Source organism: Macaca nemestrina, chromosome 10, assembly GCF_043159975.1.
Source record: "Macaca nemestrina isolate mMacNem1 chromosome 10, mMacNem.hap1, whole genome shotgun sequence".
NCBI lineage: Eukaryota > Metazoa > Chordata > Mammalia > Primates > Cercopithecidae > Macaca > Macaca nemestrina.
The window spans coordinates 23,264,591-23,288,327 of record NC_092134.1 but is presented as its reverse complement, the minus strand read 5'-3'; the positions used below and the strand labels follow the sequence as shown (position 1 = coordinate 23,288,327).

The 23,737-nt window shown below is 43.1% G+C and overlaps 1 protein-coding gene across 5 annotated transcripts in view; it reads left to right on the top strand.

The window, feature by feature from the left end:
- LOC105493433 (ankyrin repeat domain 13A) overlaps positions 1–23,737 on the top strand; it is a 42,285-nt gene that overhangs the window by 5,900 nt on the left and 12,648 nt on the right. For 2 of the 5 annotated variants that reach the window (XM_071071139.1, XM_071071140.1), the window contains exons 2-9: positions 6,956–7,088; positions 8,388–8,512; positions 12,261–12,306; positions 14,201–14,344; positions 14,987–15,176; positions 15,455–15,541; positions 20,191–20,257; positions 21,882–21,963. In XM_071071139.1, the coding sequence (XP_070927240.1) occupies positions 6,956–7,088; positions 8,388–8,512; positions 12,261–12,306; positions 14,201–14,344; positions 14,987–15,176; positions 15,455–15,541; positions 20,191–20,257; positions 21,882–21,963 (874 nt within the window). The remainder of the gene's footprint in view (positions 1–6,955; positions 7,089–8,387; positions 8,513–12,260; positions 12,307–14,200; positions 14,345–14,986; positions 15,177–15,454; positions 15,542–20,190; positions 20,258–21,881; positions 21,964–23,737) is intronic. The other 3 variants (XM_071071142.1, XM_071071141.1, XM_071071143.1) reach the window with 2 other exon arrangements.

Here is a 23,737-nt window from a genome sequence, read left to right as displayed (position 1 = left end):
TATTACTACTGTCAAATTTCAGAATTTTTGTTTTTCTTTTCTTTTCTTTTTTTTTTTTTTTGGTGTTTTTTTGAGACGGTCTCACTCTCTTTCCTAGGTTGGCACGATCACAGCTCACTGTACCCTTGACCTTCTGGGCTTAAGCGATCCACCTCAGCCTCCCAAATAGCTAGGACTACAAGCCAGCGCTACCACACTTGGCTAATTTTTAAAGATTTTTTTGTGGAGAAAATGTGTCCCTGTGTTGCCCAGACTGGCCTCAAACTCCTGGGCTCAAGCAGTCCTCCCGCCTTGGCCTGCCAAAGTGCTGAGATTACAGGTGTTAGCCACTGCACCCAGCCTGTAACATTTTCCTCACCCGAAAAAGAAACCCCATACCTGTAACGGTCACTCCTCATTTCTCCCCAACCCCTCCAGCGCCAGGCAATCTGCTAACCTACTTCTTGTCTCTAGATTTGCCTATTCTGGACATTTTATATAAATAGAATCGTATGTGGCCTTTTGTTTTTTCTTTCACTTAGCATAATGTTTTGGAGGTTCATCTACGTTGTGGCATGTTTCAGGTACTTAATTCCTTTTTATCACTGAGTATATCCCATTGCATGGATGTACTATGTTTTGTTAGACAAAAATGTTTCTCCATTTGTCAGTTGATTGACATTTGGGTTGTCCCCACTTTTTGGCTATTATGAATAATGCTGCTGGGTGTATTTGTGTATATGTTTTTGTGGGTTTCTTTTTTTTTGAGACAGTCTTGCTTGGTTGCCCAGGCTGGAGTGCAGTGGCACGATCTCAGCTCACTGTAACCTCTGCCCCCTGGGTTTAAGTGATTCTCTTGTCTCAGCCTCCCTAGCAGCTGGGATTACAGATGCGCACCACCATGCCTGGCTCATTTTTTTATTTTTAGTAGAGATGGGGTTTCACCATGTTGGCCAGGCTGGTCTTGAACTCCTGACCTCAAGTGATCAGCCCACCTTAGCCTCCCAAAGTGCTGGGATTACAGGTGTGAGCCACCATACCCAGCCCCATGTATAAATTTTTGTATGAGTATATGTTTTCATTTATCTTGGGTATATACCTTGGAGAGGAATTCCTGGGTCATGTAGTTACTCTACGTTTAACTTTTTGAGGAACTGCCAACAATTTATCAAAGTGGCTGCACTGTTTTACATTTCCACCAGCAGTGTATGAGGGTTCCAGTTTCTTCACATCCTTGGCAACACTTGGTATTATCTGTTGTTTTGTTTGTACCCATCCTAGTGGGTGTGAAGTGGCATCTCATTGTGGTTTTGATTTGCATTTATCTTATGATTACTGATGTTGAGCATCTTTTCGTGTGTTTATTGGCAATTTGTGTATCTTCCTTGAAGAAATGTCTACTCAAATCCTTTGCCCATTTAAAAACTGAGTTATTTGATTTGTTGAGTTGTAAAGGTTCTTTGTATATTCTGGATAGTAGGCCCTTATCAGTATGTGATTTGCAAATATTTTCTCCCATTCCATAGGTTGTCCTTTTTTTTTTTTTTTTTTTTTTTTTTTTGAGATGGAATTTCACTCTTGTTGCCCAGGCTGGAGTGCAATGGTGTGATCTCGGCTCACCACAACCTCCACCTCCCAGATTCAAGCAATTCTCCTGCCTCAGCCTCCTGAGTAGCTGGAATTACAGGCATGCACCATCACGCCCTGCTAATTTTGTATTTTTAGTAGAGACGGAGTTTCTCCATGTTGATCAGGCTGATCTCAAACTCCCTACCTCAGGTGATCCTCCCGCCTCGGCCTCCCAAAGTGCTGGGATTACGGCCGTGAGCCATTGAGCCCAGCCAAAATTTTGTTTTTTTGCATGTAGATATTCAGTTGTTCAAGCGGCACTTGTTGAAAGGACAGTTCTTTCCCAATGAATTATTTTGGCACCCTCGTTGAAAATAAATGACCATAAATGTGTGGGTTTATTTCTGGACTCTAAATTGTATTCCATTGACCTGTATGTCTGTCCTTATGCCAGTACCACATTGTCTTGATTGCTGTAGCTTTGTGTAGTACGTTTTGAAATTGGCAAACGTGAAATGTGAGTCCTCAGACCTCTCTCTTCAAGGTGGCCATTCTAGGTTTCTTGCATTTCCATATGAATTCTAAGATCAGCTTGTCAATGTCTGCAAAAAGCCAGCTGAGATTTTGATAGGAGTTGAATTGAATCTATACCTCAGTTTGGAGAGTTTTGTCATTTTAACAATACTGTCTTTTAAACCATGAGCATGAGGATGTTTTTCAATTTACTTAGGTCTTCTTTAATTTTATGGGTTTTTTTTTTTTTTTTTTTTTTTTTTTTTTTTTAAGACGGAGTTTTCACTGTTGTTGCCCAGGCTGAAGTGCAGTGGTGAAATCTTGGCTCACTGCAACCTCCACTTCCCAGGTTCAAGCGATTCTCCTGCCTCAGCCTCCCAAGTAGCTGGAATTACAGGCATGCGCCACCATGCCCTGCTAATTTTGTAGTTTTAGTAGACTACATGTTGGTCAGACTGGTCTCAAACTCCCAACCTCAGGTGATCTGCCCTCCTCACCTCCCAAGTGCTGGGATTATAGGCGTGAGCCACCACACCTGGCCAGGTCTTCTTTAAATTTTTTTAAACAATGTTTTATGATTTTAAGAGTATGTAAGCTTTATATTTATTTTGTTATATTTATTCCTAAATGTTTTATTTTTTTGATGCTATTATAGATGGAATTGTTTTCTTAATTTCATTTTGAGTTGCTCATTACAAGTATATAGAAATATAATTGATTAGTTATTGATCTTGTGTCCTGCAACTTTGCTGAACTCATTTAATAGTTCTAATAGTTTTTTGGTAGATTCCTTATGATTTTATGCACAAGATCATGTCATCTTCCTTTCCATTCTGGATGCTTTTTATTTCTTTGTCTTGCCCAGTTGCCGTGGTTAGAATCTCTAGTACAACGTTGAATAGATGTGGTGAAAGAGGACATCCTCATCTTGTTCCTCATCTTAGAGGGGAAGCATCCAGTCTTTCGCCATTAACTGTGATGTTAGTTGTGGGTTGTTTAGAGATGCTCTTTGAGGAAGTTTCCTTTTATTCCTAGTTTGTTGAGAGTTTGTTTTTTTTTTCTTTTAATCATGAAGGGATGTTGGAGTTTTGTCAGATGTTTTTGCTGCAGCTGTTGAGATGATCGTGTATTTTTGTTTTATCCCGTGATATGGTGTGATACGTTAATTGACTATCTAAAGTTATACCATTCTTCTATTTGTAGGATAAGTCTCAGTTGGCCATAGTATAAAATACCCTTTTTATATGTTGCTGAATTTAGTTTGCCAGTATATTGTTGAGGATTTTTGCATCTACATCATAAGAGATATTAGTGTGTGGTTTTCTTTTCTTATGAAGCATTTGTCATCAGGATAATAGTGGGTTCATAAAATGAATTGGAAAGTTTTCCTTCTTCATCTATTTATTGAAAGAGTTTGTGAGACATTGGTATTAATTCTTCTTTAGATGTTTCATAGAATTCACCAGTGAAGGCCAGACATGGTGGCTCATACCTGTAATCCCAGCACTTTGGGAGGCTGAGGTGGGCAGATCATATGAGGTTAGGAGTTCAAGACCAGCCTGGCCAACATGGCAAAACCCCAGTTTTACCAAAAGTACATAAATTAGCCAGGTGTGGTGGTGGGCACCTATAATCCCAGCTACTCAGGAGGCTGAGGCACAAGAAATCACTTGAACCTGGGAGGCGGAGGTTGTAGTGAGCTGAGATTGTGCCACTATACTCCAGCCTGGGCGACAGAGCGAGACTCAATCTCAAACAAAACAGAACAAAAAAACCATCTGGACCTGCATTTTTTTGGTGGGCAGTTTTAAAATTACTAATTCAATTTCTTGTTATAAACTTATTCAGATTTTCGGTTTCTTTTTGAGTCAGTTTTGCTAGTTTGCATTTCTGTAGGGATTTATCTTGTTCATCTAAGTTGTCTAATTTGTTGGCATACAGTTGTTCATAGTCTTCTTTTATTTTATTTTATTTTATTTTTTTTGAGATGAAGTTTCACTCTTGTTGCCCAGGCTGGAGTGCAATGGCACAATCTCGGCTCGCCTCAACATCCGCCTCCTGGGTTCAAGTAATTCTCCTGCCTCAGCCTCCCAAGTAGCTGGGGCTACAGGCATGCACCACCACGCCCAGCTAATTTTGTATTTTTAGTAGAGATGGGGTTTCTCCATGTTGGTCAGGCTGGTCTCGAACTCCCGACCTCTAGTGATCCACCTGTCTTGGCCTCCCAAAGTATTGGGATTACAGGCATAAGCCAACGCTCCCAGCCCATAGTTTTCTTTTATAATCCCTTTTACTTCTGTAGAGTTGCTAATAATATTCCATCTTTAATTCCTGATTTTAGTAACTTAAGTCTTCTCTCGTTTTTCCCTGGTCTATCTAACTAAATGTTTGTCAATGTTGCTGACATTCTCCAAGAACCAACTTTTGGTTTTGTTGATTTTCTCTATTGTTTTCTCTTCTCTATTTTACTCATTCCCCCTCTACTCTTTATTCACTTATTGTTTTAAAATCACACTGTCACCATAATACAATTACAGCATTTTTTTTTTCTACTGCCTCTTACTTCAGATGAGAGAGGTGCAGAAGGTCTGAAGAGTTACAATTATCCAATAAAAGTGTGCTGCTCTGTCTTATCCATAGGTGCTCCTCTATGGTCCCAACTAGAAAAAAAGTTAACATTGTAATGTATTTGGCTTTTATTTTGTGCGTCATCTCTAACTGTTGCCTAGGAGTTTTAGTGTTTTTTGTTTGTTGTTGTTGTTTTGTTTTGTTTTTGAGATGGGAGTCTCGCTCTGTCACCCAGGCTGGAGTGCAGTTGCGTGATCTCGGCTCACTGCAACCTCTGCCTCCTGGGTTCAAGCGATTCTCCTGCCTCAGCCTCCCAAGTAGCTGGGACAATATAGGCACTCACCACCTTGCCTGGCTAATTTTTGTATTTGTAGTAGAGATAGGGTTTCACCATGTTGGTCAGGTTGGTCTCGAACTCCTGACTCAGATGATCCACCTGCCTCGGCCTCCCAAAGTGCTGGGATTACAGGCGTGAGCCACCGCGCCTGGCTGAGTTTGAGTGTTAATCCTTACTCTGTGCTTTTAGTTTTGCTCTGGGGTGTGAATTGTAGTAAGTAGTTTCCCCTTTCCCATGATAAACATTTTTACACACCTCCCCTGTGGCAGGTAGTGTGCTAAACCTAGCACCTTTCATTTCGATTGAATTTGTTAGGTAAGAAAATACTTAGTTTATGTAATAGATGTGTAGGAAGATAATGAGTTCGCTAATTATTTCTTTCCTGCTAAACTTCAACTGAATTCATAGTTCATAAGTTCATCATCTTGTTACTTTTAAGAAAATATTTAATGCAAGTTAGAGACTAGAGTAAGAGAATCTAGAAGACGTTAATATGACTTGGATGCTACCCTTTGGAATTCTCCATCTCTTTGGTGCGATGGACAAGTCATAACCTTGGGAAGAGTCAGGGAATCATGGGAGGTATGTGGACTGGGCTCCAGGAGACAGGAAGGTATTTTAGCACTGGGGGAACACTGAGGCCTGGGATTGGTCCAGGAGGACTTATATTCAGCTAGCAGATGTCTTCAACCATGTTTCTTATTCCTCAGTAAGAGTTATCTTCACTATAATAGCCATGACGTAGTTTTCGCAAAACAGGGAGGTTTGATAGCTATTGGATTGTGGCAGTTTACCCATGATCCTGCTTCACTTTCCTAAGTGGCACTTTCTGTGTATCTTCAGAGACTGTAGGAGTAGTACCTGAATAACAGCTAGCATCTCAAATAAAAATAAAGCACATTTTCTAAGATGTATTATGACATTTAAAAAGTTTTTACAGGCTGGGCATGGCGGCTTATGCCTTTAATCCCAGCTACTAGGGAGGCTGATATGGGAGGATCTCTTGAGCCCAAGAGGTCAAGGCTGCAGTAAGCTGTGATCACGCCACTGCACACCAGCCTGGGTGACAGAGTGAGACCTTGTTTAAAAAAAAAAAAAAAAAGTTGTACCTTCCAAAAGTCCATGGCAGTTTATAGTATCCTTGAAAGAACTTTCAGAGTCACATTTTTGCAGGCAGCGCCCAGGCCTTGAGACTTAGCTCACACTAGAGAAATTGCTGCATGGCTCTGGAGATGCGGTACAGGTGCCAAAAGGGGGGCAAGAGTGGCAGAATAGGAATGAAGAGGTAAGAGCCAGGTGTGCATGTCTAGCATGGGGAAGAAAACCCTCGATGGGATGGACGGAAGTGATGCATGTGCGCTTGTCTATTTCTCTGTGAGTAGACCCACATACGTGCCCGGCAGATCATGCTTGTGGTCTGAAGGACCCACACATGCTGCTGGAGTTTACGTGCTACTTCAGGGCATGTGGAACTCAATACACAATAATGAGAGTGGAGTTTTGGTGGGAATCCAGCTAGAGAATGTAATTTTATTCTGACCCAAATTATCTTCTGTGCTTTCAGTTTTGACTGAAGTCCTGTACTTCCTGTTCTAGACTTGAATGCTGATATGTGCTTGAGAAATCCCCCATGTTCTGTGTTGTCCGGTGATTGCATTTCATGAAAGCTCCTGGCCTTGTTTAGACTTAATTTAAGTGCTGTCAAGAGCTTAAAGTTGTGTTGGATGATCTGGGGCCTGTTGCCAACATTTATTTATTAGGCACTTAACTTGACAGAAAAAGGAATTCAGTAACTATCATCTTTATATATAATCCCCAAATTCATATTTTAATTGTGCCCAAATGCAAACATAACCTTCTTACATGTGTTGCTCTAATTAATGCATAAATATGTTTTCCATTTTTTTGTACTTGAAATATCTGTCAAACACATTTCCCTATTTTAATGTAATACATCCAGTTATATAAATGCCAGTGTTTCCTTCACAGAATGTGGAGGCTGTGGACCCACGAGGTCGAACATTACTGCATCTTGCTGTTTCCTTGGGACATTTGGAATCTGCTCGAGTCTTACTCCGACATAAAGCAGATGTGACAAAAGAAAATCGCCAAGGATGGACAGGTAAGTATACTTTTACAATAATTTAAAGTCCTCCTGGGCAACATGGTGAAACCCTGTCTCTACAAAAAAATACGAAAATTAGCCAGGTGCGGTGGTGCATGTCTGTAGTCCCAGGTACTAGGGAGGCTGAGGGGGTAGGATCACCTGAGCCCGGGGAGGTTGACACTGCAGTGAACTGTGATTGCGTCACTGCCCTCCACCCTGGGCAATAGAGCGAGACCTTGTCTCAAAAAGAAGGTCATTCATTTTGGTTTATCTTTCTGAATAAAGGCCAGTCTCAATCATACTTTTCCTCAGAGTCATCTTTATCTTTTTTTTTTTTTTTTTTTTTTCCCCGAGAAGGAGTCTCGCTCTGCCGCCCAGGCTGGAGTGCAGTGGCCGGATCTCGGCTCACTGCAAGCTCCGCCTCCCGGGTTCACGCCATTCTCCTGCCTCAGCCTCCCGAGTAGCTGGGACTACAGGCGCCCGCCACCGCGCCCGGCTAGTTTTTTGTATTTTTTAGTAGAGACGGGGTTTCACCGTGTTAGCCAGGATGGTCTCGATCTCCTGACCTCGTGATCCGCCCGTCTCGGCCTCCCAAAGTGCTGGGATTACAGGCTTGAGCCACCGCGCCCGGCCTCATCTTTATCTTAAGATTTCTCTCTTGGGACAAAGGATGGGGACAAGGAAATGGGAGCCCAGGATGATACAGGTTGTGTCCCAAGCCAGAAACCCTCGGTAGAGAATGACTCCTCATCCAGAAATAGCTCTCAATGCAAACTTCTTCCACCATACATGAACATGGAGGCTGGTTTTCCCTTGAGGAATATGGTTACCTCCATTGAATCCATCAAAATAGGCAAAAATCAACAATAAATTGTGGCTAAAAGTAGCCTCTTCCTGGGAAATCCTGGCATTCCACTTGTTCGTAAGCTCTTCTACCATTGGTCAGAGTAATTTTGTATTGACTGAGCAGGGATACTGTAGGCCAAGCCCTGCCTGCCAGGTCTACATATAACCACAGTTACATGTTGTGTGATCGTATAGTTAAAGCCAGCTCTCTAAACACATTGTCAGGATTTCGGAACCAGTGGTAAGAAGAGGGGTGGGGAGAGGTGGAAGGGGTTTGATCAAGATGCTAAGGGTACTCTATGTTTTTTACTCAGTGAAGAGCTAGCAATCAGAAGTCATGATCATAAGGTTGGACTGCAGCCCTTTTCTTCTGAAGAAAATACTGTCTTTGATCTAGATACTTTTTCAGCCTGGTTTTGGAATTTGTCAGAGAGTATGAGAATTAAATTTCACCCTTTTGTTTTCCAGTTTTACATGAGGCTGTGAGCACTGGCGATCCTGAGATGGTATACACAGTTCTTCAACATCGAGACTACCACAACACATCCATGGCCCTTGAGGGAGTTCCTGAGCTGCTCCAGAAAATTCTCGAGGTATTCATGAAAATGTGTTCAGGCTATAATCTGAGCTAAATGCTGATACAATTACTGGAGACACAGTTTGACATCCTTGTGTGCCTTCCTAAAGAGTTTTCTGATTCATAAATATGAAATACTGAATACCAATCACATTGTTCCTTGCCCTTCTAATTTGTAGAAGTGTGAGGTCTTTCACAAATTACACTTCTAAGTCACTGGGCTTACCCTTTTAAGTACTATTTAAAGATTATAATTCAACCAGGCATAGTGGCTCGTGCCTATATTCCCAGCACTTTGGAAGGCTGAGGGAGGAGGATTTGCTTAAGCCCAGGAGTTTGAGACCGGCCTGGGCACCAAACAAAGCAAGACTCTGTCTCTAAAAGAAGAATTAATCAGACATGCTAGTGCACACCTGTTGTCTGAGCTACTTGGGAAGAGGCTGGGGTGGGAGGATTGCTTGAACCCAGAAGGTTGAGGCTGCAGTGAGCCATGATCACACCCCTGCACTCCAGTCTGGACAACAGAGCAAGACCTAAAATAATAATAACAAATATAATAATAAAATAATAAATGATAATAAAGTAAAAATTAGAACTTAAGGAAAATGGACAACAAACAGTTAATTTGTTTAGGTGCCTGTTTTCTTGAAAGTAGCCTCCTGAGCATCAATAATCTTAAGGAAGTTGTGATAAGCATCACTTACTATGCAGGGATTTTCAGATCCTGTTAAGGCTCAGAGGTCCATGTGCAACTTTTCCTTGCCAGTCTTGTCACTTCTAGCTATTAGTATTTTGAGACCTTTGTCCATTGCCCTAATTCATTTATAGAGAAAAATTAATAGCTCTATCAAGAAAAGGAACAACTTTATTATAAATAAGACAGTCAGCCAGGCGCGGTGGCTTACGCCTGTAATCCCAGCACTTTGGGAGGCTAAAGCAGGCAGATCATGAGGTCAGGAGTTCGAGACCAGCCTGGCCAATATGGTGAAACCCCGTCTCTACTAAAAATACAAAAATTAGCTGGGTGTGGTGGCATGTACCTGTAGTCCCAGCTACTTACTCGGGAGGCTGAGGCAGAAGAATTGCTTGAAGCCAGGAGGCGGAGTTTGCTGTAAGCCGAGATCGTGCCACTACACTCCAGCCTGGTGACAGAGCAAGACTCTGTCTAAAAAAATAAAAATAAGAAAAAGACAATCGTTAGTCATTTTTTGAGCCATCTTTAAAAAGAATTTCTTTTCTTTTTTTTTTTTTGAGACAGAGTTTCACTCTTATTGCCCAGGCTGGAGTGCAATGGCATGATCTCAGCTCACTGCAACCTCCGCCTCCCAGGTTCAAGTGATTCTCTTGCCTCAGCCTCCTGAGTAGCTGGGATTACAGGTGCGTGCCACCACGGTCAGCTAATTTTTTGTATTTTTAGTAGAGACAGGGTTTCATCATGTTGGCCAGGCTGGTCTCGAATTCCTGACCTCAGGTGATCCACCTGCCTCGGCCTCCCAAATTGTGGGGATTAGAGGCGTGAGCCACTGCGCCTGGCCTAAAAAGAATTTCTAAGCTAAGTCATGCCCAAGGTATTCATTTCCCATATATACTACAGTTAAATCTCCCATAAAATATGAAATATTTGTATGCATTGTTTTAAAAATAGGTGTGTATTTTTGAGTGTGCAAAGATAACATGGATTTCTTGTTTTCTTCGTAACTTAACTGCAGGAGGAACTAAAAACATCATCTGCCCATTTGGCAAAGTAGAAAATTACTTTTTTAACATGAGGTCACCCTTCACTTAAAAAATTTAGTGTCGGCGGGGCATGGTGGCTCACGCCTGTAATCCCGGTACTTCGGGAGGCCAAGGAGGGCAGATCACGAGGTCAGGAAATTGAGACCATCCTGACTAACACGGTGAAACCCCGTCTCTACTGAAAATACAAAAAATTAGCAGGGCATGGTGGCGGGCACCTGTAGTCCCAGCTACTGGGGAGGCTAAGGCAGGAGAATGGCGTGAACCTGGGAGGCGGAGCTTGCAGTGAGTCGAGATTGCACCACTGCACTCCAGCCTGGGTGACAGAGCGAGACTCATCTCAAAAAAAAAAAAATTTAGTGTCAAGGATTTTCATTTTTTCACTCATATTGGTCCATTGCGATGGACTGCACTGAATTGTATTCTTTGCTTTAAGTTATAGAGAGCCCATAAATGACCTGTGTACTTAGCGGCTCCAGAAGCTGTCATTAATGTCTTGTCTTTCAACAGCATCTCCTTATAACATATGCCAGCCTTTCTTACCACCTGTCTCTTGGAGGTTGTCTTTGCTCATCATTAGAATGCTGGCAGATTTTACTCCAGGGTAGATTCTTGGCCCTCCTGCCCTGTGCTTTGGTAAAAATGATGGAAAAGCCTTGCAAGTGTGTAGGAACAAGAAGAACACCTGAAATTTCTAGCATTTCTCTTCTTGAAGGGTAACTTGGATTTCTGAGTCTTTAGGAACCTATAGGAATGGTAGGTAAGAAAATAATCCTAAACAGGGCTGCTCTGGTGGTTTAAAACTTTAGAAAGCCAAATTCTACATGTTTCAGAGGAAAGTGGAGAAAAATGTTCTGTTAACTGGAGGGAAAATCAACTTCCTGAGGAAGTGAAGTCTAGCAACCTCTTTCAGTTTCACAGAGCAGTTCAATAAGTAGGAAGCACTTGCCAGTACACAAAGCCTTTTACAGTCAAGTTCCTCGTTGAATGGATGAAATTGACATTCCCTGCCCTTTGCCTAGAATAGATGGTTACCCATATTGCTTGGCAGTGCTTAAGCCCATCTTCCCAGGCTCATCTTTCTCTTACTGTTAGGAACCTGACTGGATCCCTGAATCAGGTTTGACTTTTATCCCCCTCCAGTCCTCTTATCTTCTTTCTTTCTGTTCACTTTCTTTCTTTCTTTCTTTTTTTTTTTTTTTTTTTTGAGATGGGGGTCTCACTCTGTCGCCTGGGCTGGAATAGTGCGATCTCGCCTCACTGCAACCTCTGTCTCCCAGGTTCAAGTGATTCTTCTGCCTCGGCCTCCCCAGTAGCTGGGATTACAGGCGTGTGCCACCATGCCCAGCTAAGTTTTGTATTTGTAGTGCAGATGGGGTTTCACCATATTGGCCAGGCTGGCCTCGAACTCCTGACCTTAACTGATCCACCCGCCTCGGCCTCCCAACATGCTGGGATTACAGGCATGAGTGAGCCACTGCGCCCAGCCATCTGTTCACTTTCTTAACATCTAGACATATTTTATATCGAGGCAAAATAACACTCTAATATATAATAAGTAATGGGCTTACACTTGTTTTTTCTTTCTTTTCTTTTTTTTTTTTTTTTGATATACTATCTCGCTCTGTCACCCAGGCTGGAGTGCAATAGTGCAATCTTGGCTCTCTGTAGCCTCCACCTCCTGGCCTCAAGCAATCCTCCCACCTCAGCCTCCTGAGTAGCTGGGACTAGAGTGAGCCACCATAGGCAGCTACTTTTTGTATTTTTTGTAGAGATAGGGTTTCGCCATGTTGTCCAGGCCGGTCTCAAATTCCTGAGCGCAAGTGATCACCCGCCTCAGCCTCCCAAAGTGCTGGGATTACTGGCATGAGCCACCTCACCCGGCTAGGGGCTTACATTTTGTTTCTTCTTATTTTCTCTTTTCTTTTTTTTTAAACCCAGGGTTTTTAAGAACCCTGTTAACCCCTGCTTATGTTGTGTTGATAGTGCCAAGGGTAATCTGTTTTAAACCTTTGTCTGCCCTTCAGGCTCCGGATTTCTATGTGCAGATGAAATGGGAATTCACCAGCTGGGGTGAGTGGCTGTGGGCTTGTTATTTATTTCTCTTTCTAAATTTACTTAGCTCGCATGTAGGTTTATTTTTCCTTTGGAAAAGTTACATGTACTTTTTTTTTTTTAATCAAGGAAATACATAGTGAAGAATAAGGAAAAATAATCACCGATAGTCCCATTTAAACACAACTGTTAATGCTTTGGGTGTTTTTCATCCAGTCTTCCCCCCGATGCATAGGACTTTTCCTCCCAAGCATTCATGAAGATAGTATATAGACAGTTTCATTTCCTCCTTTTGTCATTTATAGCTGCCATCTGTATTATTAGTTTTAAAATGTCACTTTATTTTTATTTTTTTGAGACAGAGTCTCACTCTGTTGCCCAGGCTGGAGTGCAGTGGCACAACCTTGGCTCACTGTAATCCTCGTCTCCCAGATTCAAGCGATTCTCATGCCTCAGCCTCCTGAGTAGCTGGGATTACAGGTGCATGCCACTGTGCCCAGCTAATTTTTGTATTTTTAGTAGAGAGTGGGGTTTCACCATGTTAGCCAGGCTGGTCTCAAACTCCTGACTTCAAGTGATCCACCCACCCCAGTCCCCCAAAGTACTGGGATTATAGGCATGAGCTACCATGCCCAGCCTGATTTTTGTATTTTTAGTAGAGATGGGGTTTCATTATGTTGGCCAGGCTGGTCTCGAACTCCTGACCTCAGCTGATCCACCCGCCCCAGCCCCGCAAAGTGCTGGCATTACAGGCATGAGCCACTGCACCCGGCCCAAAATGTCACTTTAAATTGCTAGAATTTTAATAAGTAGATTTACCATAATTTACTAATTTCCTTATGTGGTTTAGCTCGATTCTTTTAAACTTGTTATTCTAAACAAGTTGAGGTGAATACTAGAATAGCTTTTTTTTTTTTTTTAACAAAATGGATATATTTCTCTAAAGTATTACATAGGCAATTGACTGACAGTATATTTCCATAGATGTTCTACTTTTATTTCTTGTAGATAAGTTAACGATAACTCCTAACTTCCAGGTTTCAGCTGCTTCCATTTCCAGACTTCCCTTTCAGGCAAGAAGTCATATTTGTATGAAATGTTTAAATGACATAAAAGTACATAATATAATAGAACTTCAGATTGTTTTGAGAAATGAAAATTTTTTCTAAGGTACATAGTCACTCTTATTTCAGGTTTTGTTAAAAAGTGGCATACTTAGGCTGGGTGCGGTGGCTCACGCCTGTAATCCCAGCACTTTGGGAGACTGAGGTGGGAAGATCACCTGAGGCCAGGAGTTCAAGACCAGCCTGGCCAACATGGTAAAACCCCGTCTCTACAAAAATACAAATATTAGTCGGGCATGATGGTGGGTGCCTGTAATCCCAGCTACTCGGGAAGCTAAGGCGGGAGAATTGCTTGAACCCAGGAGGTGGAGGTTGCAGTGAGCCAAGATCGTACCGCTGCACTCCAGCCTGGGCGACTGAACGAGACTCCGTCTCAAAAAAAAAAAAAGTGGCATACTTTAGACATTTGATACTCTGAATGGTGGATATGACAATATGGTAGGCCCCAGCCATATGGCAAGAGTTGCATATGTGAGTGAGGAAGGCCAGACGGACAGACCCTATATAGTGGGGACAGACTCCACTATAAAGTGGGGCTCATTTCGGGATCAAGAATACTCTTGGGAAATTTATTTAGACTTTTTTTCTGATGAATGGAACGGAAGGTTCATTTTTATTTTTCAAGAGTGATTTCCTGTATGGTAGATATGACAGCCAAGACGTCCAGTTGTTTGATGGTCACCATCTTGCCACTCCCCTCCTTTTGTTAAATCAGAATCCTGATTTCCTGGCTTAGGTGTTCTACTTGGCCCTTGAGTTTTTCTCAGTGGTACACTTCTCTCCTCCAGTGCCCTTGGTTTCTAGAATATGCCCGAATGATGTCTGTCGCATCTGGAAAAGTGGTGCCAAACTGCGCGTTGATATCACATTGCTGGGATTTGAAAACATGAGCTGGATAAGAGGGAGGCGTAGTTTTATATTTAAGGGAGAAGGTGAGTGACTTCTCTTGTAGTAATCACTGCTGAAGCGAAATTACAGGGTGATTTTTAACCATCAAAATGCTTTCACATTCATGTGCCTTTTCTGTCTGATCCTTTCTAGGGCATGTTTTTTGGTTATTCTTATTAATTATTCAGCTCTCCATCCCTGTCTTTGTTCTTGTCTGGCTAGTTCTCCTTCATGTGTCCTTTACCACCCAGAAGTTACCCTTGTGATGTGTCTGCTTCACTTTCCTGAGCCTTTGAGCACAGGCATTCTGTGTGTATCTCTGTATAACCCTCCATAATCAGGCATGAGAAATGGCATTGCTCACCCAATGTTGTGCATACATAATTTCTATGAATTCTGTAATAATATGTTTTATAAAGGACATTGATGGAATATAGTGCTAATAAGAATACAAATTATTTAAAAATTCCGCATCTTTGGGGAAGATGGCTCAGAGCTTCCTATGTATTGTGGAAAGCTGGTCAGATAGGTGCAAATAGGTAGTCAATAATCAGTATACTGTAGGTTTTATCAGATAGCACCTAGGAGGACACACATGAAAGATGATGCATTTTAACATACGAAGCTTCCTTGTTTTTGCATCTTCCCTGCTTTGTGCTTAGTTATGTCTTTGTTTCCATTAATAGACAACTGGGCAGAGTTGATGGAAGTCAACCACGACGACAAAGTAGTCACCACCGAACACTTCGACCTTTCCCAAGAAATGGAGCGCCTCACTCTGGACTTGATGAAGCCAAAAAGCAGGGAAGTTGAGAGGCGGCTTACAAGCCCAGTCATTAACACCAGCCTCGATACTAAAAATATTGCTTTTGAAAGGTACAAATTTAGACTCTAAATTTTAAGGTCTAATCCCCATGCTGCCATCTTGAGTGACATGTATGTATGAATTGGAAATTATGGATGGATTGGGTTTTTTCTAATATGACATAATAAACACTAGTGGGTTTTAAGATTGATCTCTAACCAATAGAAATTGTAGCTGACACTCGACACCATCCATCATTTTTATAGCACATTGGTTAAGTCTTCTAAGACTTAACCAACATGAAGAATATGAATAAATGTCTTCTTTTTCTTTTATGTGCCCTTTCTAGTGGCTTTTACTTGAATCTTATTTTTGTCTTGATGTTTATGGATCCACAACACTCAGTCCCAGACCACGGAGCTTGGAGTTTCTGGAGGTTAGAATTGACCCAGTACTGAGTTCAGTTGTACTGATATTGGTCAGTCAAATTCACACTTACTATATAGTTAAATGTTCGTTTGGTTTTTTTTTTTTTTAACCCACCTGTGAGGTTTAATGGTTTAGAGCAAGAATCTGGAGGGGATTTAGTTCTGTTCCAGACTCATAAAGAATTCTCCAGAGAGGTCTGTGCCTTGGTTAATCCAGATGAGAACACCATCACTGGTCATGTGCCTCTGGGCCACATGGAGGGCTTAGAGGGCCTTTGAGTAGAGGCTGTCAAAGCTGTTTGCCTGTTTCTACAGTGGAGAACACTGACCCGATGGAGTCCTACGAGCACTGATGGTATTTGCCTAGGATGTCACATCCAGCTTTCTGCAAGCCAAAGTAGCTTAGCCTGAGAAAATGGACACTATTATCCTGATAATATTTGCCTAGGATGTCACATCCAGCTCTCTGCAAGTCAAAGTAGCTTAGCCTGAGAAAATGGACACTATTATCCTGATAGTATTTGCCTAGGATGCCACATCCAGCTCTCTGCAGCCTAAGTAGCTTAGCCTGAGAAAATGGACACTATTATCCTGGACTTAGGCCTTCTTTTCTCTTGATGAATATAACAACTGTCCTCTCATTATATTTTTATTTTCTTCTTTTTTCTAATATAAAATTGGTTAGTAAATTTGTTTAGTCAAGCATAAAGCTTGTTAAGTATCCTTTTCTTCTAATTTAGATTGAGCGGTGGAATTAGGACATCTGTCCAGGGCTGCTGCTAGGGCAGGAGGGTAGCATCCCTGGAGGCAGGGTCAGTCCTCTTCTGCCAGCCTCCTTGCACCAGCCTGGCCAGTTGACATTCGCTGTCTTTTGGGGACAGCAAAATTTAGGGACTGACTGGATTTCCCTTGGAGGATTGTGGAAAGACATTTCCAGGCTTCCGTGTACCCCTCTGCAGGCAGGGAGGGCCCCTTCAGCTTAGGGCTCTGTTTGTAACCCCAGAAGGCAGAGGAGGCTGCCTTTTCTGCCACTGTTCATCTGTAGGCATGAGAGGGGGAGGAGCTGAGTGCCATCCACAGGGCTCCTAAATAACTGTGTGACTTTGGGCAAGTGGCCTCATCTCTCCAGTTTTGTTTCCTTAGCTGAAAGAAATAATGGAGTGAATCTGGAGATGAAGTCTCCAAAGTCCGGGACTCTTAAAATGTCTTGAGAAGAGACATTGTTCCTCATATTGTTCAACAGCAGAGTTGCCAGAGTCATTGTTTGTTGAAGTGTGATTTATGAAGAGAGCGTGACAATTCCTGGCTGTTACCCCACTGAGTGTAAATGGGAAATGATAGCATATTCCATTTGTACTGAGGACTAAGGCACATTTTTGTATTTTTGCGCCCACAGGGTTTTCTTCTTTTTTTTTTTTTGAGAAGGAGTCTCGCTCTGTCGCCCAGGCTGCAGTGCAGTGGCGCGATCTTGGCTCACTGCAAGCTCCACCTCCTGGGTTCACGCCATTCTCCTGCCTCAGCCTCCGGAGTAGCTGGGACTACAGGCACCCGCCACCACACCTGGCTAATTTTTTTGTATTTTTAGTAGAGGCGGGGTTTCACCGTGTTAACCAGGATGGTCTTGATCTCCTGACCTCGTGATCCGCCATCTCGGCCTCCCAAAGTGCTGGGATTACAGGTGTGAGCCACCGTGCCCAGCCCCAGAGCCCACAGGGTTTTCAGAGTGCTCAAGCTAACTCTCTTGCAATTGACAGTGTGTTGCTGAGAGAATTTTTGGAAGATAGCTGCTTTGTTTTAATGGGGCTCAGAATTAAATGTGTGCTTGTCATGCATTGAGCAAGAATTGAGCCAATCCTTAGAATTGATACCACCTACAAAAAGAATATAGCTGCTTTTGAATGTGAGGTTTGTTGGTACAAAGAGTGTGTGAATTTACTTCTGATCAGAGGTGTGAGTATTCATTTGATTGAATTTGGAAGGTGTGGCCTTCTCTCATTTTCTTTTCTTTCTTTTTTTTCTTTTTTTTTTTTTTTTTGAGATGGCTTCTCGCTCTGTCGCCCAGCCTGGAGTGCAATGGCATGATCTCGGCTCACTGCAACCTCCGCCTCCCGGGTTCAAGCAATTCTCATACCTCAGTCTCCTGAGGAGGTGGGATTACAGGCACCCTCCTTTGTGCCCAGCTAATTTTTGTATTTTCCTAGAGATGGGGTTTCGCCATGTTGGCCAGGCTGGTATTGAACTCCTGACCTCAGGTGACCCGACTACTTTGGCCTCCCAAAGTTCTGGGATTACAGGCATGAGCCACCACACCCAGCCCCCTCTCTCATTTTTTGATGGTCACTTTTGTCCACTTTTTTCTAACCTGTTACTCAGAGCTTATGTGGGCAAATTAATACCCTGCCCTGACGAATGTTTGGCCTGCAGTATATACACTGTGGTTGCAGTTTGAATTTTTCCCTTCTCTGAAAGATTACACTTGCCCACCTCAAACAAAATATTCCCTGCCACCTTCAGAGCCTTTCTCCAGATTGTGTAGCAACCACCAAGACACAGTGCCTGTGAAGTGGCCTTTGGTGTGGTGGTCTCAGTGGAGACAGGCAGAGGTGAAAATGGCACGAGAGGGAAGCCAGGTGTTCTGTTGTCTTCGGGTGCATTTGCATGCAAAGTTACCAAGGGCCACAGAGTCATTAGGAGATTAAAATTTAAAACAGGGTATGAACATTGGGTTGAATAACTAAACTGCTTCCAAGAGTGGAAATGCTGGGCCGGGCTCGGTGGCTCACACCTGTAACTCCAGCACTTTTGGAGGCCGAGGTGGGCGGATCATGAGGTCAGGAGATCAAGATCCTCTTGGCTAACACGGTGAAACCCCATCTCTACTAAAAATACAAAAAATTAGCCGGATGTGGTGGTGGGCGCCTGTAGTCCCAGCTACTCGGGAGGCTGAGGCAGGAGAATCACTTGAACCCAGGAGGTGGGAGGTGGAGCTTGCAGTGAGCTGAGATCGTGCCACTGCACTCCAGCCTGGGCGACAGTGTGAGACTCCATCTCAAAAAAAAAAAAAAAAAAAAAAAAAGAGTGGAAATGCTGAGGGCAGTAGAGGCAGGATTGCCAAAGGAGCAGAGGTAACCCAGTGAGGAGCTTGGTAGTTCCTTGAGAGAAAAGCATAGTGCCGTCTTCCCAGAGTGTATGAAGGGTGAGATGGAGCAGACGTAGTCATCCTTCCATCCATCAGAAGAGTCTGTTCCAGAAAACAGTGACTTCCTGTGCCAAGACATAAAGTGACTTAAGCAAACAAGGAACTGAGGATTGAAGGAAAAAGACTATCTCAATTTTCTGGTATTGATGATAAAAGGGGACTGTGGCTTATTAATCAATTGAGTCTGGTTCCTTACCTTCTCCCTGTGACTGTTATCTTGTTTCTGAAGTGTAAGTTGGAGATAGCATTTGGTATAATCCTGTTAGGATTCCTCTGTTTCCATCCATGGGTCATGCTGTCCTAATTATAGACAACTAGTAGGAAAATGGAGCTCTGATCCCTCCTGTTCTGATGGGCTAAAATACACACGTAAACTCATTATACCATCTGGACTAATTTCACTAACCAAATCCCATTAGAAGAAAAGCAAACTATTTGGAAACACAAAATGCAAATAACCACATATGTTCTTTGTAACGTGGCTGACCTGCTGCCGTTCCCTGAGCTTCCTGCATGACGTCCCAACTCACTCAGTGGTCAGAGCAGAAGTCAGGCTGTTGCCCTAACCAAGGCCAAGAGGAGCTGGGATGTGATGTCCTAGACAAAGGGTAGGGCTGGTCAGGGGTCCCCTGTGAGAAGCAGCGTTTCCCAGGGCAAGCTGCTTTGAAAAAGAATCAGAGCCTTCTGACTGCTCTTGGCTCCTAAATACATTTTTTTTCAGGAGTATGTTGAGTTGAATAACTGAGATTTTGGGCATATTACCAGTACTGCATCTGCCACTGGAATGCTGGGCTACTTTAAAAGGAGTTCCACAAGATGGAATTAACAGCTGGGCTAAAAAAAAAATCTGTTGTTCACATCCTTTCCCCTGCTGCACCAAACCTGCCCAAACATGTGACTCATAGCCATTTTGCAGGCCTAATGTCATCTCCAAGCAGCTCACCACAGTGATGAGTTCCTGGCCTACCTGGTCTTTTGCAAGGAACAGGATGGTCTGTGCCTCATTGTTCTAAGAATTCCTCGATTGAGATGTGGCTACTTGTGGAGATCTCACCACTGACATCTATGTCCCCAGTTAAGATGACTCAGATAAATGCTCTGACCTGGTTACCACCTTGTGGTGAGCCCTTGGATGTTGGTCATCTTCACTCACTTGTTTGGGACTGCTGTGCAATAAATGTCACCACCTTTGTCCTCAATGCTGGCAGTTTTGTAAAGAAGCCAAGATTGGAGACTTTCTATGCCTGGGGTGAGGCAAATTGATTAATAACTGTGGGAGGAGGGTGGGGGTGCACAAGCCATCTGTCAGTGCTAGCCGCCTTCTGTGGACAATAGGACCATGATTTCTAAGTGTCCTTCACTAACTTAAGCTGGGGGGAAAAAACTATAAAGGCTGCAGATATAAATCTGAATGGCATATTGTACATGTAGAAATTTGTGGTGTTCACTTTTTATCAGAACTAAATCCGGATTCTGGGGCTGGAGGACAGATAAAGCAGAAGTTGTTAATGGTTACGAAGCAAAGGTAAAAGGAAACTCTTAAAATAAGATTTAATATAGCTATTTAGCTTCTATGCAAATGAGGAATCTGTTCCCATTTTTTTCATGCATCTGTGCCATGGAGATGCTCTGGGGAATGAGAAGTGTCTAATGTGTCTCTCACTTGGATTTTTGATTTTGTCTTATTTGACTTTCAGAAAACGGGATAGCATGCCCTGAGGAGGTCTGTAGCTATGCCAAAGAGAAACAATATTGTAGAGAAATGAGTACAGGTACCAGTTGTTCTGGTAGGAATGACAAGCTAGTCATTCCCTTAATTATTAAAAAGAAAAAAAAGAGGAAGAATTAGACTTCACATGTGTTCAAATATTGTGTAGTAGCTTTTGAGTCTCTTTTCTGTTAAATCAGCTTAATTGTAGTCAGCAGGCTCACAGCCCATTTGCATGACATCAGTGCACTTAAAACATAGTTGTAATCGTGGAGACGATTGTCGATACAGTCATCTGGCATTTTGTCATCTGGAAAGCTCTGTTTCCTGGCCTTTCAGTCCCACAGTACAGCAGGGCTTGATGGCTTTTGGTGATGGAGCCCAGTGCTGCAGGGTCCTCTGGTGGCCTCTGAATGAGCAAAGAAAGTTTACGTCATGCTCAGCAAGACACATTTAGGAGCACTTGTCCTAGTGCTGAGTGTGTTTTCTGCAGCTTTCAATGTTGGGGCTCCTCACGTGGCATATAGAGAGAATTCTCTGTTAACTGTTATGTTTGATTTTCTAGATGACCATATTCCCCAGTTATCCTTGATAACAGAGCATTTACTCTGGCAGTTACAATAATTTTTGTCAGTGCATGGAATGCCTTTTAAATAGTGACTTGCTGGTTTTCTCTAAAGCTCGTAAGTCTAGAGAACCTTGTGTTCATACCTTTCTCTTCTGCCCAGCAGATGGCTGTCTGAGTCATACTAGTATTACAAGATTACCAGCAGAGGCGGGGTGCGGTGGCTCACGCCTTTAATCCCAGCACTTTGGGAGGCCCAAGTAGGCAGATCACTTGAGGCCAGGATTTTGAGACCAGTGTGGCCAACATGGTGAAACCCCATCTCTACTAAAAATACAAAAATTAACCAGACATGGTAGCACACACCTGTAATCCCAGCTACTCTGGAGGCTGAGGCACGAGAATCGCTTGAACCCAGGAGGCGGAGGCTGCAGTGAGCCGAGATCACGCCACTGCACTCCAGCCTGAGCAACAGAGGGAGACTCTGTCTCAAAAAAAAAAAAAAAAATTTACCAACAGAAGTACAGGATCCTGGTTTGGGTACCTTAGTTTAATAGAAACCCAGGTGGAAACCTAGATTGCAGGGCATTTGTTTGAGACTGTTTAGCCACAGCAGGGCAAGCAGGAAGATGCAGCTTGTCACTGCTAACTGCTCGGTATTAAAACTGTCAAATACGGGAGGTAACTGCCGATGCATTTTTCAGTTGATAGTTTATATACTTTCTCTGAAGGACCCTAATGATAGTTAACCATTTCTGATTTTTATTTTGCTGGATTGTTTTCTGTTTTTTTGCTTCAGCATTCTTGCTTTTGCTGTGCTTATTTTTGGAGTTTTGATTCCCTGTGTCACTGTTTTCTTTCACATACACCTCTCAGGTTTACACAGTAAACAACGTGAATGTGATCACCAAAATACGCACAGAACATCTGACCGAGGAGGAAAAAAAGAGATATAAAGGTAATCACCACCACCCTACCACCTCCTGTTTTGTTGTTATTTTTTAAGCCTAGAGGGAGCTCTTTGTTGCCTCTGTTAAGTTTAGGGTTAATGTGATTGGGATGTGTTAAACCTAACGCTAACTACTTCTCTTTTTTTTTTTTTTTTTTTGAGACAAGGTCTCGCCCTGTCACCCAGGCTGGAGTGCAGTGGCGCAATCTCAGCTTGCTGCAATCTCTGCCTCCTGGGTTCAAGTGATTCTCCTGCCTCAGCCTCCTGAGTAGCTGGAATTACAGGCACCCGCCACCACAGCTGGTTAATTTTTTGTATTTTCAGTAGAGACAGGGTTTCTTCATGTAGGCCAGGCTGGTCTCGAACTCCTGACATCAGGTGATACTCACTTGCCTCGGCCTCCCAAAGTGCTAAGATTGCAGGCATGAGCCACCGTGCCTGGCCCCTAGCTTCTTTTTATAAAAATTTCTGGGCAGGCATGGTAGCTCACGCCTATAATCCCAACACTTTGGGAGGCCAAGGCGGGCGAATCACCTGAGGTCAGGAGTTCGAGGCCAGCCTGACCAACATGGAGAAACCCCATCTCTACTAAAAAAAAATACAAAATTAGCCAGGTGTGGTGGCACATGCCTGTAATCCTAGCTACTCAGGAGGCTGAGGCAGGAGAGTCACTTGAACCTGGCAGGCGGAGGTTGCAGTGAGCCAAGATCACGCCATTGCACTCCAGCCCGGGCAACAAGAGTGAAACTCTGTCTAAAAAAAAAAAAATTCCTGGCTGGGCACAATGGCTCACACCTGTAATCCCATAATCCCAATACCTTGGGAGGCCAAGGTGGGTAGATCACTTGAGCCCAGGAGTTTGAGACCAGCCTGGCCAATATGGTAAAACCCCATCTCTACTAAAAATACAAAAATTAACCGGGTGTGGTGGCACACTCCTGTCATCTCAGCTACTGGGGAGGCTGAGGCAGGAGAATCGCTGGAACCTCAGAGGCAGAGGTTGCCGTGAGCCAAGGTTGTCCCACTGCACTCCAGCCTGGGCGACAGAGCTAGACTCTGTCTAAAAAAAAAGAAAAAGGAAAAAAAATTTCCTTAGTCTGACTCATTCTTCAAAATGTTTCCCCATAGTTGGCCTCAACTATAATTAAAGCTATTCATGAGGGCTTGTTTGTGTGTTATCAAGAACAATTGTGGAATTCAGCTAAAAAAGGAGATAAGGATATTTGAGAACATTTATCACTGGAATGAGTGATTTAGTCCAAACTATTGTGATGAAAGATTTAGACAGAACTTGGGATCTAAGCAAAAACATTGCATGTGGTTGCCACATCCCAACCCCATCCCAGCCCCTCCAACTCTATGGCCTTGTGAAATTACTTCTGCTCTGTGCCTCAGTTTCCTCAGCAGTGAAATGCAGGTGATATCCAACCTTCCTTAGAGTTATTGAGAGGATTAGATGAGTTACGACGTGGAAGCCTTTAGAATGGCGCCTGCAGTATGTGGTAAGCATGCAGTAATTGTTCACCAGCACCACCACCACCATTGCCATTACTCCACTTTGACAGGTGAGGGAACCGAGGCCCAAAACACATGGATAGCGAGTGGCCAAGGTGGGGTTGGAATCCAGGTCTGGCTCACTCCAAAATCCAGACTCTTCCCATTATTCTGCTTTAATTATTACAGCTGTTTATCTGGTTTAGAGATCCTCATGAAAAGTACCCAATAAAGGACAACTTAGTTTATGATTATTGTGAATGATTTGATCAGCCAGTCTGTAATTGCA